The sequence below is a fragment of the Mobula birostris genome, chromosome 6 (genome assembly GCF_030028105.1).
Source record: "Mobula birostris isolate sMobBir1 chromosome 6, sMobBir1.hap1, whole genome shotgun sequence".
In the NCBI taxonomy this organism is placed as follows: Eukaryota; Metazoa; Chordata; class Chondrichthyes; order Myliobatiformes; family Myliobatidae; genus Mobula; species Mobula birostris.
The window spans coordinates 76,760,173-76,778,356 of NC_092375.1; the positions used below are offsets into that span (position 1 = coordinate 76,760,173).

Here is an 18,184-nt window from a genome sequence, read left to right on the forward strand (position 1 = left end):
CCACCATCTACAGATTTGTTTTTGCTCCTGTCGCTTTTCTGAACTGACTAAGCAACCAGTCAAAGTGGGGCTTGCGGAGGAGAGGTAAATTTCAGACAAAGCCAAAACAAAGAAGCATAGATAAAAATTCAATTAAACTCATTTAGTACAGAAAGCAAAACATATCTTAAGGGACATTAGAGACAAATGTTGAGCCATTATTGAAAGATAAATTCATTGCTTTTTAACAAAAAAGAATTATTGCATGTAGGACTTTGGCAGTGCTAGAAATTGTTATGCCATTAAATTAATTCATAATTGAATTTTTTACTAACATTTTCCAATGTGTTTAATTTTGCATCCAGAGTGCCAAATTTCTTTGTGTAATAACAATGTAGTGATTGCTTGTGAGGAGCTAGCCCCATTGGTCCCTTTAACCATGTATGTATGGAATCAAAAACTGAGATCCAGTAAATCCTGACCTCTTCAGTTATTTTACCTCAATGTCTGGGCCAGTTAGTGTCTTTCTGTTGATTTTTTAAAAAAAAACTTCACTGATGATAAAAACTGACTTCCAGGGTTTAATAATACAAAATAACTTGACTCATTTCAGCTGAAATGGCAAAATAACCAATGCCTGTTTTCAATCAAGACATGTTTTTTTTGCTGTTAATCATAACTCTGATATTACTGACCTTTTAGAAATTCTGGTATTTGCATTTTTCAGTGTAAGAGCAAAAATAAGACATCAGTAGATCCATAAAAGTGATCAATATTTCTGAGTTAGTTTAACAATATTGTAGACAACAGTACTCACACTGTCTTGATTCACAGTGTATTATTGTCCCTCACAGTTGATGAAGCTTAGTTGACCTCAATATGCCCTCTACTGTGCATATTGTCCTGCTTATTATTTATTGTAATGCCTGCACTGTTTTGTGCACTTTATGCAGTCCTGGGTTGGTCTGTAGTTTTGTGTTGTTTTTTACGTAGTTCAGTGTAGTTTTTGTATTGTTCATGTAGCACCATGGTCCTGAAAAATGTCTCATTTTTATTGTGTACTGTACCAGCAGTTATGGTCAAAATGACAATAAAAAGTGACTTGACTTGACACATTGTTTTGCAGTTTGGTTTAGAGTGAAACTGCACAACAAAGATACAAAGACAGCTTTGGAAAGAAAGAAGTATGTTGCCTTCTGGTTAGAACGCTATTCCAAAAGAGAGCAAGGAAAACCTCTTACGGTGGTATTCGACCTGACTGAAACTGGAATAAGCAATGTAGTAAGTGCCACATAAGCATCTTTTCTTACTAATTGCTGTTGAGTGGAGGATGAGATACTGATTGGGTGGGAGGTGCTTGGGTTTCATCTTTCTAACTATTAAATCTCTTGTAGCACTTTAACAATTCTGTTTTTATTCAATTTTTAATCCATATTTTGATTCCCTTAGTCTCTAGCAAATTCAAAAGCATATCTAAAATAGATCATGGAATAGTATTACAGACATCCCACCTCTCCCGGAAGTTCCGGGAGTCTCCCGCAAATTGATGGTGCTACTTCCCTGAAATGAGTTATTTCAGAGTAAGATGTCTGGTATTATGAAGTGTAACCATATTGAATTTGTTTTTTCTATGTCATAAACTGTTTATGGAATGAGCAAATGAAGGTGCTTACCCTTTTGCAGTCAGTAAGGTGGTTTGCAGAGCTTTTTTTTCCAGGGCCCAGTTTCAGTATCATAACAGGCCTATTGCTTAATCTCTTCGCTGTGTATAGATATCTAGCTGAGTAGAAATTAATACATTTACAAGAGCAGCTCTGTTAATGCCTGGCAATAAGCTGTCGTCCTTCACTGAGTGGGTACATATTTTCTATAGAAAGTCATTTCCACTCTTAATGTCTAAGCACAATGATTCTCAGTAGTATTGTGGATGTGTCTGAAATGCAACATTTCAGAATAGGTATTAATCTAAAACCTCACTTCATTCTCTAGTGGATGTGAAAGGTGCTAATGCACCATTTGAAAGAGCAGGGGCATTCTTGCAGTATTCCAGCAAATTTTTCTGTCAGTCAATGTCACTTGCAACTGGGACCAGCACACAAGTGTCACCAGCACAACAGCACCTCAACCTTCTTTGAAGTTTGCATAGATTCAGCATGTCACCAAAAACTTTGACAAACTTCTGATGTAGTGGAGAGTATCTTAACTGAGTGCATCACTGTTTGAAACACCAGTGCCCTGGAACTGAAAAGGCTACAGAATCTGCTGGATATAGCCCACCTATCACAGGCAACCCCCCCCCCCCCACCACTACTGAATACATTTGCATGATGGGCTACCACAAGAAAGCAGCATCCATCATCGAAAACTCCCATCCCCCCCACACCACCACCACCATCCAGGTCACGTCATTAGATAGGAGGTACAGAAGCAAACCACCAGGTTCAGAACAGTTATTACCCTACAGTCATCAGGCTTATGAACTGGTGTGGATAACTTAATTCATCACTACTCTGAACTGATTATAGAACCTACAGATTCACTTTTAAGAATTTACAATTTGTGCTCTCAGTATTTTTTTATTTACACAGATTAGATTAGATTATGAGGACACTCAGTCCTCGTTTATCGTCATTTAGAAATGCATGCATGCATTAAGAAATGATACAATGTTCCTCCAGAGTGATATCACACAAAAACAGGACAAACCAAAGACTAACACTGATAAAACCACATAATTATAACATATAGTTACAGCAGTGCAAAACAATACCATAATTTGATAAAGAACAGACCATGGGCACAGTTTAAAAAAAAGTCTCAAGTCCCGATCGACTCCTATAGTCCCCAATAGCAGGCGACAAAAAGGGAGAAACTCCCCTGCCATAAACCTCCAGGCACTGACAACTGACAATCGCCAATGCATTGGAAGCACTCGACCACAGCCGACTGAGTCCGTCTGAAAACTTCGAGCCTCTGACCAGCCCCTCTGATACAGCCTCCCGTGCGCCTTCGACCTCGTCCCGGCTGCCAAAACAAGCAAAGCTGAGGACTCAGCGGCCTACTCCTCTGGAGATTCCGGACCACACAGTAGCGGCGGCAGCGAACCGGGCATTTCAGAAGTTTCTCTAGATGTTCCTCCGCGCTTTCACGTCTGTCTCCATCAAATCAGAATTGTGCACGGTACCCTGCTTAACGAATACAGATATCATACCGGAGCGGCCACACGCGCTGTGTCGTACCGCCATCTTCTCTTCCTCCTCCTCCAGTTTCTTTTGCACATTGGTGTTTGTCAGTCTTTATGTAGAGTTTTATGTAAAATTCTATTGTATTTTTTTCCTGTAAATGTCTGCAAGAAAATGAATCTTGACATGGCTTAATGTTAATAGGGGGAGGTTGGGATGCAAATAACAATTCCCATAATGAACCTTTTAGTTTCATAAATTCAGTGTTGGCAAATTTTAATCTTTTAAAAACAAAATTTGAATGCAATCTTGCTTTCATGTTCTTAGTTGCTACTACAGACCAGTTGAAGAACCAAGCCCAAAATCATTTAAAGGTCTGTGATTCTTTAATTGGATCTTTCAAAAGGTCTGTGATCCCTTAACTGTCAATCTCAGTAAAAACAATGCACTACAGGAAGGAAATGTACATCGCATCCGGAGTTTCTCTGGTTAGTGGACGATTTTCCTCCAAGCTTCTCTGAGTGATTTTCCAAAGAGATCACCAGCTGGTAACCCAGCACAGATAGAAAGTGTGCAGAGTCGGCTGGGTTTGAACTCGGGAACCTTTCGTCCCAAAGTCCGACACTGATGCCACTACGCCACCAGCCGGGTCTGCGCTACAGTAGAGAGGAGAAAAGTGGTGGTGTTTTCCTGTCATAAATCCCACTCTATTACATTTCAGCATGTTTTGAGATGGGAACATTTTCAATTGGTACGATTCCATGTTTTGGTTTTTTAAGTAAAGAATTGGATAAACTTTTTGATTTGGAAAGGCTTAAGTTTCTTTTAGGAGTCACATTAAATTGATGAAAATCTGCATGTCTGGGTTTCAGTATTGAATTTATTAGGTAGCATCAGCCTGAGAAGTCACTATTTTAAAAGAAGTTCTTCACACTTTCCAGCAATAAACAAAATACGAGATAAAATCACAACAGAATCAGGTTTATTATCACCGGCATGTGTCATGAAATTGGTTAACTTAGCAGAAGCAATACAATGCAATTCATGATAATACAGAAGGAAAAAGTAGATCAATTATATTAAGTATATATAATATATGCATATTAAATAGATTAAAATAGTGCAAAACAGGAATAATATTTAAGAAATAAAAGATGAGATGGTGTTCATGGGTTCAGTGTTCATTTAGGAATCGTATGGTGGAGGAGAAGAAGTTTGTTCCTGAATCTTTGCCTTTCTGAGGCACTGCTCTTTGAAGATGATTTGGGTACTATGGACACTTGTACCCAAGATGGAGCTGAATAATTTTACAACTTTCTTTAGCTGCTTTTGATTCTGTGCAATAGCTCCCCAGCCCCCATACCGGACAGTGATGCAGCTTTTCAGAATGTTCTTCACAGTACATCTACAGAAGTTTTCAAGTGTTTTAAGTGACAAACCAAATCTCTTCAAACTCCTAATGAAATATAGCCACTGTCATGTCTTCTTTACTCTATCTGCATAGATGATTGGGACCAGGTTAGATCCTCATTAATAGAAGTCTGATATTCAGATTTTATTTTTGAGTAGCTGTGAATTACAAATTTACTTGTTTTACAGATGTGGAAGTGGTTTGTTCATATCTAAGATGGGATTTTTCAAAAAGTTTTTTCTCATGTAATGTATTTTCTTTTAATTTCTAGGATATGGACTTTGTGCGTTTTATCATCAACTGTTTTAAGATATATTATCCTAAGTACCTTTGTAAGTACTTTGCCACATTTTACCACTTTAAATATTCATTTTTTTGTTCGATTTTTTTTTTCTCAACAGAAGATTTTCATTTCATAGTGATGGTGGATGATTATGAGGGACTGAAGAAGAACATATAATAAGACATTAAAGGTTTCTATGCTTGTCTGAATCTTGAGTCTGCTTTAGTTTTCAAATGGGCCTCTGACTGCCCCATGTAATTGGAGAACAGCGATGATTTACTTGGATGCAGGAAGGTTGCAGCTCCTTTGGCCCAACGAACACATGCTGCCTAATTACACATGTGATCAATTAATCTTCTAACCCGTATGTCTACGAAAACTGGGAGGAAATCTGGGCACCCAGAGGAAGCCCGAACGATCACTGGGAGATCATATGAACTCCTTATAGTCAGCAGTGGAATTAAACCTGGGTCACTCGCACTGTAATAATGTTATGCCAACCACTATGATACTATGTGCTGGTAAACTTCAGCATTGATAACAAAGTAAAAGCCTTTAAATGTAAAATAGGAAAAACTGAAAGGGGTTGAGAATGCCGGTGTCACAGTAGATAGGATGATATCAATCTTTTTAAAATTTAAACTAACATCACCCAATGTATGTTCATTTCTAGAACTCTGATATTTTCAGTTGTTGTCACACTGTGACCATGTAGTAAGAATTATAATGCTGTTCAAGTATTAATTCAGCAAAAATATTCTTGTTGCTCAAGAAAAGGCTTCATTCTCAGTAACTCGTCTCACTTAGCAACATGTATTTATTAAATTTTGTTCCAGTGTAATAAGCAATAACATTCAGAAGTCTCAAAGTTATTGTGAATTGCAGGAGAGGAAATTTGACAGGAGTTGAGTGATAACTGCAATGGAAAAAACTGCATGCAATATTCCTGGTCATTATGGGGTACTTCCATTATATCAGTTTGAAGAAGTCTAACAAGCTATCATCAACATCTCACCTGCAGAACATTTTCAACATACTGAAATCGCTGTCACATAACTGTCAAGAACTTTTCCCATGCCATCATGCAACTTGTTCCATCCCACACTTTGGCATGTTTGATCACCTGGCAGTACTTCTCCCAGCACATAGGCTGAAGACCGCAGCACGAGCAGTAAGGGTGGCAATGGTATGGTTAAGGGAGGTGGAGGAGCATATGCGGGACGGCTGTGAATCAGTGGACTGGACCATATTCAGGGATTCATCTTTGGATCTGAATGCCACCGACTTCATTCATTTCAAGTTTTCCCAAGCCAGAAGCCCTGAATGAACAAGGTGATTCAATCTCCTGAGGGCTAGATCTCTGGTGGTCAAGATCATTGGTTGAGAATCCTACAAAAGTGGTCCCCAATTTCCGGGCCTCGGACCGATACGGAGCCACGAAGAATGTACCGGTACAGCGGTAGCTGGAATGCACCCAGCACACCTTTAAGAAAAATGCGGAAATAAACAAGCTAATTGATTAGGTGCCGCCCGGCACGTAGATGTCGGCCCAGATCAGAGGCGATTGCTGATTGTGTCACCTCTGATCTGGGCCTATATTTATGTGCCGGGCGGCACCTAATTAATTAGCTTGTTTATTTCAGCTTTCTTCATAAAGATGTGCTGGGTGCATTCCGGCTACTGCTGCACTGCTGTATTCTTTGTGGCCCCGTATCGGTCCGCAGCCCGGAGGTTGGGGACCGCTGTCCCACAAAAAGTCTAGGTATGACCTACAGAAGATCATGAGAATGATAAGGTAGTTCTGTGTAAAATTAGACACAATCAAATACACAACTATGGCAGGGTTTGCATGTCATAATTTCCTATAAGGCAAAACTCTTAACAGCATAAATAGCTGTGATGCTTCAGGCCCGGATGAGTTTCATGACCTTTATGCACACTTTGAAAGGAAGAATAACACTACACCTGTGTAAACCCCCAGAGCATCATGTGATCTCTGTCTTGGAGGCTGATGTCAGAATATCCTTCAAGAGGGTGAACCTAACAATTTGGTGTATCTAGGCGGATGTTGAAAATCTGTGCAGACTAGCTGGCTGGAGAGTTGTCGTACATCTTCTGTGGTTCCCACCTGCTTCAAAAGTCACACTGATGCACAAGAAGGGAATGAGCTTCCTCAATGATTACTGACTTGTAACATTTGCGTGATAAGGTGCTTTGAGAGGTTTTTTGTTGCTAGGAGTACTGCAAATCCTGTCTGAACAATACCTGGACCCACTGCACTTAGGCTAGCCACCGTAACAGGTCTACAGTGGATGCAATTTCACTGGTCCTCACTCTCCTATGGAGCAACGAGACAACAGCAAATTGTCTGTTGGGCTCCTGTTTAGTGATTATAGCTTGGTGTCCAATACCTTCATCCCTTCACTAAACAACAGATTTTAAAACCTGAACCTGGACCTGTACCTCCCTCTGCAACTGGATCCTCAACTTCCTTTTCAGGCAACCACAGTCAGTACAGTGGGGTGCCATGATAGCATAGCAGTTAACGTGACGCTATTACAGCTCAGGTCGTTGGAATTTGAAGTTTAATTCTGACATTCTCTGTAAGAAGTTTGTACGTCCTCCCTGTGAGTGGATGGATTTCCTCTGGGTGCTCCAGTTTTCTCACACAATCCATAGATATACTGATTAGTGGGTTAATTGATCAATGTAAATTGTCCTGTGATTAGGCAGGGGTTAAATAGGTGGGCCCCTGGGTAGTTCAGCTCTTGGATCAAAGGGGCCTGTTCTGCACTGTATCTCCAGATAAGTAAATAGATTAATGAAAACATTTCTTCACCGAGGATCAACACAAGTGTTCCTCAAGAATGCCTGCTTAGCTGACTGCTCTACACTTGTGACTGTGTGGCTAAGCACCGCTGAAATGCCATTTATAAATTCGCAGGTTACATCAGTGTTATTGGTAAAGTGTTAAATGGCAGCAGGGAGACATACAGGAACAAGATTGATTGGCTGAAAGAATAGTGTTGCAACAACAAGTTCACACTCTAAGTAAGCAAGACTAAGGAATTGATTGTGGACTTCAGGAAGGGGAAATTGGAAGTAGATGCACCAGCCTTCATTGGGGGGCCAGCAGCTTTATATTCATGGGTGTCAGCATCTGCAAGGATGTGTCCTGGGCTCAACACTTTGATGCCAGCGGCCCAGTTTCTTTAGGAGTTTGAGGAGATTTGGTATGTTCTTAAAGACACTTGCAAATTTCTTTTGATGTAAGGTAAAGAGCATTCTGACCGGTTGTATCCCATCCTTATAAGGTTTCAGTGCACAGGAACAAATGAGGCTGTAGACTTGGCAAGCTCCATTGTGGGCACGACCCTCTTCTTCATCATTCAAGAGGTGGTTCCTCAAGTAATCAGCATCTAACAGTAACGGCCCTCACCATTTGGGACATGCTCTTTTTTTCTACTGTTCGGGAGAAGTTACAGGGGTTTGCAGACCCCACTCAACAATTAGGTACAGGGGTTTGCAGACCCCACTCAACAATTCAGGAACAGCTTTTTTATTCTCTCCAACAAATGGTCCATGAACCCAGAATGCTACCTTTTTTTCTTTTTTGCAGTATTTATCTGTTTTTTAATTTATGGTAATTTTGTTTTTGCCCTGTACCGAATAGCAAACCTCATGTCATACAAGACAGAATTATAAATGTTTTATGCTAACCTCGTCAAAATGAAATTTATACTGTTTGGAATTTTGATACTGTAGAAAGCTATTGGTTTTTTTGAACCAACATGTGTTCATTGAAAGAGAACAAATAAGAGATTTTAAAGTTTTTCAGTTTTTATATGTTTATGTTAAATTTATTCTATGGGCAACTTGATTTTTCTAGCTATCTGCTATTTTACAAAATAATAAAATAAACATTGATATTCTTTCCATTTGTGAATTTCACAATATGAGAAAAATACCTTTACCTGCTTTTCACTTGTGAATATTGCAATTGAAACTCCTTTTAAATCGCCCTGGTTCAAACTGCAAATCTGAAGAACTTTTAGATGGAGGGCTATGATCTGGGTGCAGGTATATAGGATTAGGCGAGAACTAGGCTGACAAGGACTAGATGGGCCAAGAGTCTATTTCTGTGCTGTAGTACTTTGACTTTAAGAACATTGGAGCACTGGGTCAGTAGTTATGTGGTTGTCAATTTCCAGAACGTTCAACAGATGAAGCCATTGCCATCACTCTCCACCTGGCCCTAACCCACCTGGACAAAAAGGACACGTACATTCAAATGCTGTTCATAGACTTCACTTCAGCATTCAACACAATCATTCCTCAGAAACTGATTGGAAAGCTGAGCCTACTGGGCCTGAACACCTCCCCCTGCAACTGGCTCCTAGACTTCCTGAATGGGAGACCTCAGTCAGTCTGGATTGGAAGCAGCATCTCCAACACCATCACACTGAGCACGGGGTCCCCCCAGGGCTGTGTGCTCAGTCCACTGCTGTTCACTCTGCTGACCCACGACTGTGCTGCAACACACAGCTTGAACCACATCAAGTTCGCCGATGACACGACCGTGGTGGGTCTAATTAGCAAGAACGATGAGTCAGCATACAGAGAGGAGGTGCTGCAGCTAACAGACTGGTGCAGAGCCAACAACCTGTCTCTGAATGTGAACAAAATAAAAGAGATGGTTGTTGACTTCAGGAGAACATGGAGCGACCACTCTTCGCTGAACATCAACTCCTCCGTAGAGATCGTTAAGAGCACCAAATTTCTTGGTGTTCACCTGGCGGAGAATCTCCCCTGGTCCCTCAACACCAGTTCCATAGCAAAGAAAGCCCAGCAGCATCTCTGCTTTCTGCGAAGGCTGAGAAAAGTCCATCTCCCACTCTTCCCCCCCCCCCCCCCCATCCTCACTACATTCTACAGAGGTTGTATTGAGAGCATCCTGAGCAGCTGCATCACTGCCTGGTTTGGAATTTGCACCATCTCGATTCACAAGACCCTGCAGCAGATAGTGAGGTCAGCTGAGAAGATCATCAGGGTGTCTCTTCCTGCCATTACAGACATTTACACCACATGCTGCATCCGCAAAGCAAACAGCATTATGAAGGAGCCCACGCACCCCTCATACAAACTACTTCTTCCTCCTGCCATCTGGCAAAAGGCACCGAAATGTTCGAGTTCTCATGACCAGACTATGTAACAGTTTCTTCCCCCAAGCCATCAGACTTCTCAATACCCAGAGCCTGGACTGACTATTATTTATTGTAATGCCTGAACTGTTTTGTGCATTTTATGCAGTCCTGGGTAGGTCTGTAGTCTAGTGTAATTTTTGTATTGTTTCATGTATCACCATGGCCCTGAAAAGCGTCGTCTCGTTATTGCTGTGTACTGTACCAGCAGTTATGGTTGAAATGACAATAAAAAGTGACATGGCTTGACTTTACTAGAGAAACTACAATAGGAATTCATTAGGGTTGTCGCTTTCTGGATGTATGACAGTAACCGACATGCAGTGCTTCAGCGTTCACAAAAATAAAAACAGGACTTTAAGCCATCAGTTATTCAGAGAACATGCCGGGATTCAGATTAAGATTCCTCTTAAAAAGAAAAATGATGAAAAAAATCAATACTTTTTTACTACCTGTTGTTCTATAAAACTACTTATCCGTTTCCCAAATAGAAATGATAGGCTGTATCATACTAAGTTTTGTACTACTTGAACGCATGCTGTTCAATGTTTTTAAAAGCAGGGTTTTATTACTCTTGGTAATAATTTTGATTGTCTTGAATGTCATATCTATTAAGAAGGCCCAAGGTATGAAATATTTTTCTGGCGCAGATCTAATTGTTGTGCATTCTTTGCTACCCATGTATAATATATATTTAGATGCAATTGATACATGAAAAGTCTCTAATTAATCTGCTTTAGATTAATGTTTTAACAAGCTGGAGCAATGTTTTAACATTTAATTGATTTTTCAGTCTTGAATTTATGAAGATCTTGCAGTTAGCTCATTGATTAGATTACCTGAAAGCATTATATTGAGGAATGCTTTAAATTATATTGTGGTTTCTTGCTTTCAAAATTTTGTAATGTTTGCTTTTTTTGCAGCCAAAATGATCATATATGAAATGCCATGGATTATGAATGGTAAACAATTTATTTAAAATTAAATTATTAACTTTAGATAGATGAATGTTGATCATCGCATAAAGATAATTCTTTTATCTGCAGCTGCCTGGAAGATTGTGAAAACCTGGTTAGGACCGGATGCCTTAAGCATGCTGAAATTTGCCAGCAAAACAGAAGTACAGGATTACATAAATGTGGAATATCTGCCAACACACATGGGAGGAATTGTAAGTTGTATCACTGATTACAAATGCCTGCCATATATGTTGTTGATAAAATAATACTTAACCTGTTTGTTTGATAGTGAGACAATATTCTCCAAAATTTCCATGTTTAAATGTGGTTTGAAGATTTTATTAATTTAAAAATAATGTTGACTTCACATGAACTGGATCTGAAGTACAAAGATACCATGTTCATAAGTATGGTGCATAATTTGAATGTATTCCAGTTATATGGAGTTTAGGCTAGCATTAGTATGACGTTCATCACTATATCCTACATTATATTGGCCTTTTGAATTATTGAACATCATGCAAATGACGTGGACTTGGGGCCTCTGAACTTTTTTGGACACCACTATATCTGGTTTTTATTATTTAAAAAAAAATGTGGTTCTTTCCTTTAGTTCTGCACATGGGTTGATTTGGTGTGTCAGCAGAAGTGGAAATTTTGCTCTCTATGGTATCATCTTTACAGAAATAGAGGAAATATTTGAAGACCCCACTCTGATCCTTGGTGTTTAAGTGCCATACTCTACCATTTGGAAAACTACCAAATAGTGTTACTCTCTGTCCTTGAACAGATGATTTTGCTTTCAATACCATAAGCTTTGCCAGTCTTGTTGGCAATGCAAGTAATATCAGTAGATATTCCTGATCTACAATTTTAGTTGCATCTTAATTCATAAAAATGAAACATTGTGAATGCTGGAAAATAAAAGCAGAAGTTGCTGATAAGTACTTGGTGATCCAGAAAATCTCCATGGTGTGGGAAATGTGCCACTTGACTTGCTGCCTTTCTGTTCATTAATGTAGCATGCCAAAGTTTTGAAAAGTGCTGATACATCTGAAGATTTTTGGGGTTGAAAGACAGTAGAGTAATGAAGGGGTAATCCTCTGAAGGGATTTAAATTGTGAGGAGTCCTGTAACCTTGACATCGGAGAGAGTTCAGAGAAGATTCACTAGAATGATTCCAGGAATGAGAGGGTTAACATATGAGGAACGTTTGACCGCTCTTGGACTGTATTTCTTGGAGTTTAGAAGAATGAGGGGGGAGCTCAGAAACATTTCGAATGTTGAAAGGCATGGACAGAGTGGATGTGGCAAAGTTGTTTCCCGTAGTGGGGGAGTCTAGTACAAGAGGGCATGGCTTAAGGATTGAAGGGCGCCCATTCAGAACAGAGATGCGAAAAAATTTTTTTAGCCAGAGGGTGGTGAATTTGTGGAATTTGTTGCCACGGGCAGCAATGGAATTCAAATCATTGGGTGTGTTTAAGGCAGAGATTGATGGGTATCTGAGTAGCCAGGGCATCAAAGGTTATGGTGAGAAGGTGGGGGAGTGGGACTAAATGGGAGAATGGATGAGCTCATGATAAATTGGCGGAACAGACTCGATGGGCTGAATGGCCAACTTCTGCTCCTTTGTCATATGGTCTCATATCAGGTTGAAGCTTAACCAGTTAACGTAGGCCACTGATAATGGGCAATAGATAAGAAAGATGATGTAAGATGAGATTTTTCATTTTTCCTTTTAAAATAGGCCATTTGGCCTATCAAGTCTATGCCAGCTCACAGAACTACCCCATTTCCCACTAATTTTTCTTTAACCTTTTCTCTTCATGTTGCCAATTATCTCTTACTTCCTCTCTATTCCCTCCACCCTATTCTGTCACGTTTACAGCAGTCAATTAGCCAGCATGTCTTTGGGATGAGGGAGAAAACCAGATCACAAGGTTGAAGCTTGTGGTCACACAGAGAATATGCAAATTCCACATCAACAGCACAATGGATCAAGATTGAGCCTTTGTTGTCAACTGTGAGGTAGCCACATCATTAGCTGTGCTACCTTGTCCTGAAGCAGGATATGAGCAGAGTTTGCAGTGATTTCGTATTTACAGAGGGTTGGCTGTTTAAGACTGGTTAGGATTGGGGAAAGACTTAGAGTTAATTTTGCCATGGATGTTAGTTTTTAGTAGCAGATTTCAATGGCCTTTGGTGTTGAACGAGGATTGGTTTGGGAGTGGGAATAAACGGCCAGGTGATAACAAGTATGTGGTTAAAATCTCGTTGAGGTTAGTTTGATAAATTGTGATCAGCTTTTCAGAAAATCACTACAGGGTGGAAGATCCATTGTGCTGTTGATGTGGAATTTGCATATTCTCTGTGTGATGAATATAGGTCTGGGGTCCTGCTGAAGGGTCTAGGCCTGAACCATCGACTGTACTCGTTTGCCTGACCTGCTGAGTTCCTCCAGCCTTTTGTGTGTACAGCATTTTGCCTGGATTTCCAACATCTGCAGATTTTCTCTTGGTGATAGACTGAAGGTGTTAATGTTTGAATGAAGATAGCGTATGGAATAAAGTAGATGATCTGGAAGCGCAGTTAGAGATTGGCAGGTATGTGGGCATTACTGAGTTGGGGCTGAAAGATTATAGTAGTTGGGAGCTTAACATCCAAGAAGACAATTTGTATCAAAAGGACATATAGATTGGGTGGGGGGGGGGGGGCGTGGCTCTATTGTTTTTTTTAAAAAAGAAAGTAAATTTTTAAAGTTGATATAGGATCAGAAGATGTAAAATCATGAATAGAGTTAAGAAACTGCAAGAGTAAAAAGACCCCGATGAGAGAGTTATATACAGGCCTCTGAACAGTAGCCAGGATGTAGGCTACAAATTAAAATGGGAGATAGAAAAGGCATGTAATTAGGGGAATTTTACAATCGTCATGGGGGATTTCAATATGCAGATAGATTTAAGAAAAAAAGTCAGGTTGCTGCTGGATCCCAAGAGTGGGAATTTGTAGAATGCCAACAAGATGGCATTTTAGAGTGGAAGAATGGGGTTGAGAAGGATAATAAATCAGCCATATTGAAATGGCAGAGTTACCTAATTTTGTTTCTGTCTTATGGTCTTGTGGAATGGAGTTGGTGTTGTGGCCAGGAAATAGTTTTGGTCTTCGTGCTGAACAGAAACAAATTTAGCTGAAGAAAATTATGGATATCTGACAATTCGGGTAAATTGGGGTGTAAAATTAGGTGTTGGTTAATGATGTCAAGGATTAGAATGGAGATGAAAAAATTGAAAGTATGAGGGATGGATCTTTTGAGGGCACCTGGAGCAACAGTGAAGGCCTGGAATGCCCAATACATAAGACAGTATGGGGAATTGAGTGATCTGCAAATTTGTGGTTTCAAGTACATGAGAGGAGTTTAGTGCTTTTGAATGGAGAGACTAGAGAAATGTGCACGCTAAAGGCAAGTATATAATGTACTGCTTTGGAAGGTTTCACTTGGGGTGTGGGAAAGGGAGAGAAACAAGAGACCATATAACCATATAACAATTACAGCATGGAAACAGGCCATCTCGGCCCTTTTAGTCCGTGCCAAACTCTTACTCTCACCTAGCCCCACCGACCTGCACTCAGCCCATAACCCTCCATTCCTTTCCTGTCCATATAGCTGTCCAATTTAACTTTAAATGACAACATCGAACCTGCCTCAACCACTTCTGCTGGAAGCTTGTTCCACACAGCTACCACTCTCTGAGTAAAAAAGTTCCCCCTCATGTTACCCCTAAACTTTTGCCTTTTAACTCTCAACTCATGTCCTCTTGTTTGTATCTCCCCCACTCTCAATGGAAAAAGCCTATCCATGTCAACTCTATCTATCCCCCTCAAAATTTTAAATACCTCTATCAAGTCTCCCCTCAACCTTCCCTGCTCCAAAGAATAAAGGCCCAACTTGTTCAACCTTTCTTTGTAACTTTGGTGATGAAACCCAGATAACATTCTAGTTAATCTTCTCTGTACTCTCTCTATTTTGTAGACATCTTTCCTAAAATTTGGTGACTAAAACTGTACACAATACTCCAAATTTGGCCTTACTAATGCCTAGTACAATTTTAACATTACATCCCAACTCCTATACTCAATGCTCTGATTTATAAAGGCCAGCATACCAAAAGCTTTCTTCACCACCCTATCCACATGAGATTCCACCTTCAGGGAACTATGTACCATTATTCCTAGATCCCTCTGTTCTACTGCATTCTTCAATGCCCTACCATTTACCATGTATGTCCTATTTTGATTAGTCCTACCAAAATGTAGCACCTCACATTTATCAGCATTTAACTCCATCTGCCATCTTTCATCCCACTCTTCTAACTGGCCAAAATCTCTCTGCAGGCTTTGAAAACCTACTTCATTATCCACAACTCCACCTATCTTAGTATCATCTACATACTTACTCATCCAATTTACCATCTCATCATCCAGATCATTAACGTATATGACAAATCATTGGACCCAGTGCAGGTCCTTGAGGCACACCACCAGTTACCGGCCTCCAATCTGACAAACGGCTATCCACCACCACTCTCTGGTATCTCCCATCCAGCCACTGCTGAATCCATTTTACTACTTCCATATTAATACCTAACGACTGAACCTTCCTAACCAACCTTCTGTGTGGGACTTTGTCAAAGGCCTTACTGAAGTCCATATAGACAACATCCACCGCTTTACCCTCATCAACTTTCCTAGTAACCTCCTCAAAAAAATCAATAAAATTTGTCAAACATGACCTTCCACGCACAAATCCGTGTTGACTGTTCCTAATCAGACCCTGTCTATCCAGATAATTATATATACCCTCTCTAAAAATACTTTCCATCAATTTACCCACCACCGACGTCAAACTCACAGGTCGATAATTGCTAGGTTTACTCTTAGAACCCTTTTTAAACAATGGAGCAACGTGAGCAATACGCCAATTCTCTGGCACCATCCCCGTTTCTAAAGACATTTGAAATATTTCTGTCAGAGCCCCTGCTATTTCCACACTAACTTCCCTCAAGGTCCTAGGGAATGTCCTGTCAGGACCCGGAGACTTATCCACTTTTATATTCCTTAAAAGCTCCAGTACTACTTCTTCATTAATCATCATAGTTTCCATAACTTCTCTACCTGTTTCCCTTGCCTTACACAATTCAATATCCTTCTCCTTAGTGAATACCGAAGAAAAGAAATTGTTCAGAATTTCCCCAGTCTCTTTTGGCTCCACGCGTAGCTGTTCACTCTGATTCCCTAAGGAACCAATTTTATCCCTCACTATCCTTTTGCTATTAATATAACTGTAGAAACACCTGGGATTTATTTTCACCTTACTTGCCAAAGCAACCTTATATCTTTTAGCTTTTCTAATTTCTTTCTTTAGCTTTTCTAATTTCTTTCTTAATTTTCTAATTTCTTTCTTTCTTTTTACATTCTTCAGATTCCTTGAACACTTCACTTACTCCATGCTGTCTGTATTTATTGTAGATATCTCTCTTTTTTCGAACCAAGTTTCCAATATCCCTTGAAAACCATGGCTCTCTCAAACTTTTAACCTTTCCTTTCAACCTAACAGGAACATAAAGATTCTGTACTCTCAAAATTTCACCTTTAAATGACCTCCATTTCTCTTTCTTACATTCTTCCCATAAAACAAATTGTCCCAATCTACTCCTTCTAAATCCTTTCGCATCTCCTCAAAGTTGGCCCTTCTCCAGTCAAAAATCTCAACCCTGGGTCCAGACCTATCCTTCTCCATAATTATATTGAAACTAATAGCATTGTGATCACTGGACCCAAAGTGCTCCCCAACACATACCTCCGTCACCTGACCTATCTCACTCCCTAACAGAAGAACCAACACTGCCCCTTCTCTAACTGGTACCTCTATGTATTGCTGCAAAAAACTATCCTGCACACATTTTACAAAGTTCAAACCACCCAGCCCTTTTACAACAAACAACAGGAATTCTGCAGATACTGGAAATTCAAGCAACACACATAAAAGTTGCTGGTGAACGCAGCAGGCCAGGCAGCATCTCTAGGAAGAGGTGTAGTCAACGTTTCAGGCCGAGACCCTTCGTCAGGACTAACTGAAGGAAGAGTGAGTAAGGGATTTGAAAGTTGGAGGGGGAGGGGAAGATCCAGAATGATAAGAGAAGACTGGAGGGGGAGGGATAGGGCCAAGAGCTGGACAGGTGATAGGCAAAAGGGGATACGAGAGGATCATGGGACAGGAGGTCCGGGAAGAAAGACAAGGTGGGGGGGGACCCAGAGGATGGGCAAGAGGTATATTCAGAGGGACAGAGGGAGAAAAAGGAGAGTGAGAGAAAGAATGTGTGCATAAAAATGAGTAACAGATGGGGTACGAGGGGGAGGTGGGGCCTTAGCGGAAGTTAGAGAAGTGTAAGCGGAACAAGTGCTACACATGCCCTTACACTTCCTCCCTTACCACCATTCAGGGTCCCAAACAGTCCTTCCAGGTGAAGCAACACTTTTGCCTTTTATATATTGGCGAGACCCGTCGCTGACTGGGAGACCGCTTTGCTGAACATCTACGCTCTGTCCGCCAGAGAAAGCAGGATCTCCCAGTGGCCACACATTTTAATTCCACATCCCATTCCCATTCTGACATGTCTATCCACGGCCTCCTTTACTGTAAAGATGAAGCCACACTCAGGTTGGAGGAACAACACCTTATATTCCGTCTGGGTAGCCTCCAACCTGATGGCATGAACATCGACTTCTCTAACTTCTGCTAAGGCCCCACCTCCCCCTCGTACCCCATCTGTTACTTATTTTTATACACACGTTCTTTTTCTCACTCTCCTTTTTCTCCCTCTGTCCCTCTGAATATACCTCTTGCCCATCCTCTGGGTCCCCCCCCCCCCCGTCTTTCTTCCCGGACCTCCTATCCCATGATCCTCTCGTATCCCCTTTTGCCTATCACCTGTCCAGCTCTTGGCTCTATCCCTCCCCCTCCTGTCTTCTCCAATCATTTTGGATCTTCCCCTCCCCCTCCAACTTTCAAATCCCTTACTCACTCTTCCTTCAGTTAGTTCTGACGAAGGGTCTCGGCCTGAAACGTCGACTGCACCTCTTCCTACAGATGCTGCCTGGCCTGCTGCGTT

General features: G+C 40.7%; 1 protein-coding gene across 3 annotated transcripts in view; it reads left to right on the forward strand.

Annotated features, from left to right (window-relative positions):
• Nucleotides 1-18,184, forward strand: part of mospd2 (motile sperm domain containing 2) — a 127,009-nt gene that overhangs the window by 41,566 nt on the left and 67,259 nt on the right. For all 3 annotated transcript variants that reach the window (XR_011886350.1, XM_072260694.1, XM_072260695.1), the window contains exons 5-8: nt 1,106-1,260; nt 4,844-4,904; nt 10,980-11,018; nt 11,103-11,227. Coding sequence is in view for 2 of the 3 variants with exons in the window: in XM_072260694.1 (XP_072116795.1) it covers nt 1,106-1,260; nt 4,844-4,904; nt 10,980-11,018; nt 11,103-11,227 (380 nt within the window). In the remaining variant the exon portion in view is untranslated. The remainder of the gene's footprint in view (nt 1-1,105; nt 1,261-4,843; nt 4,905-10,979; nt 11,019-11,102; nt 11,228-18,184) is intronic.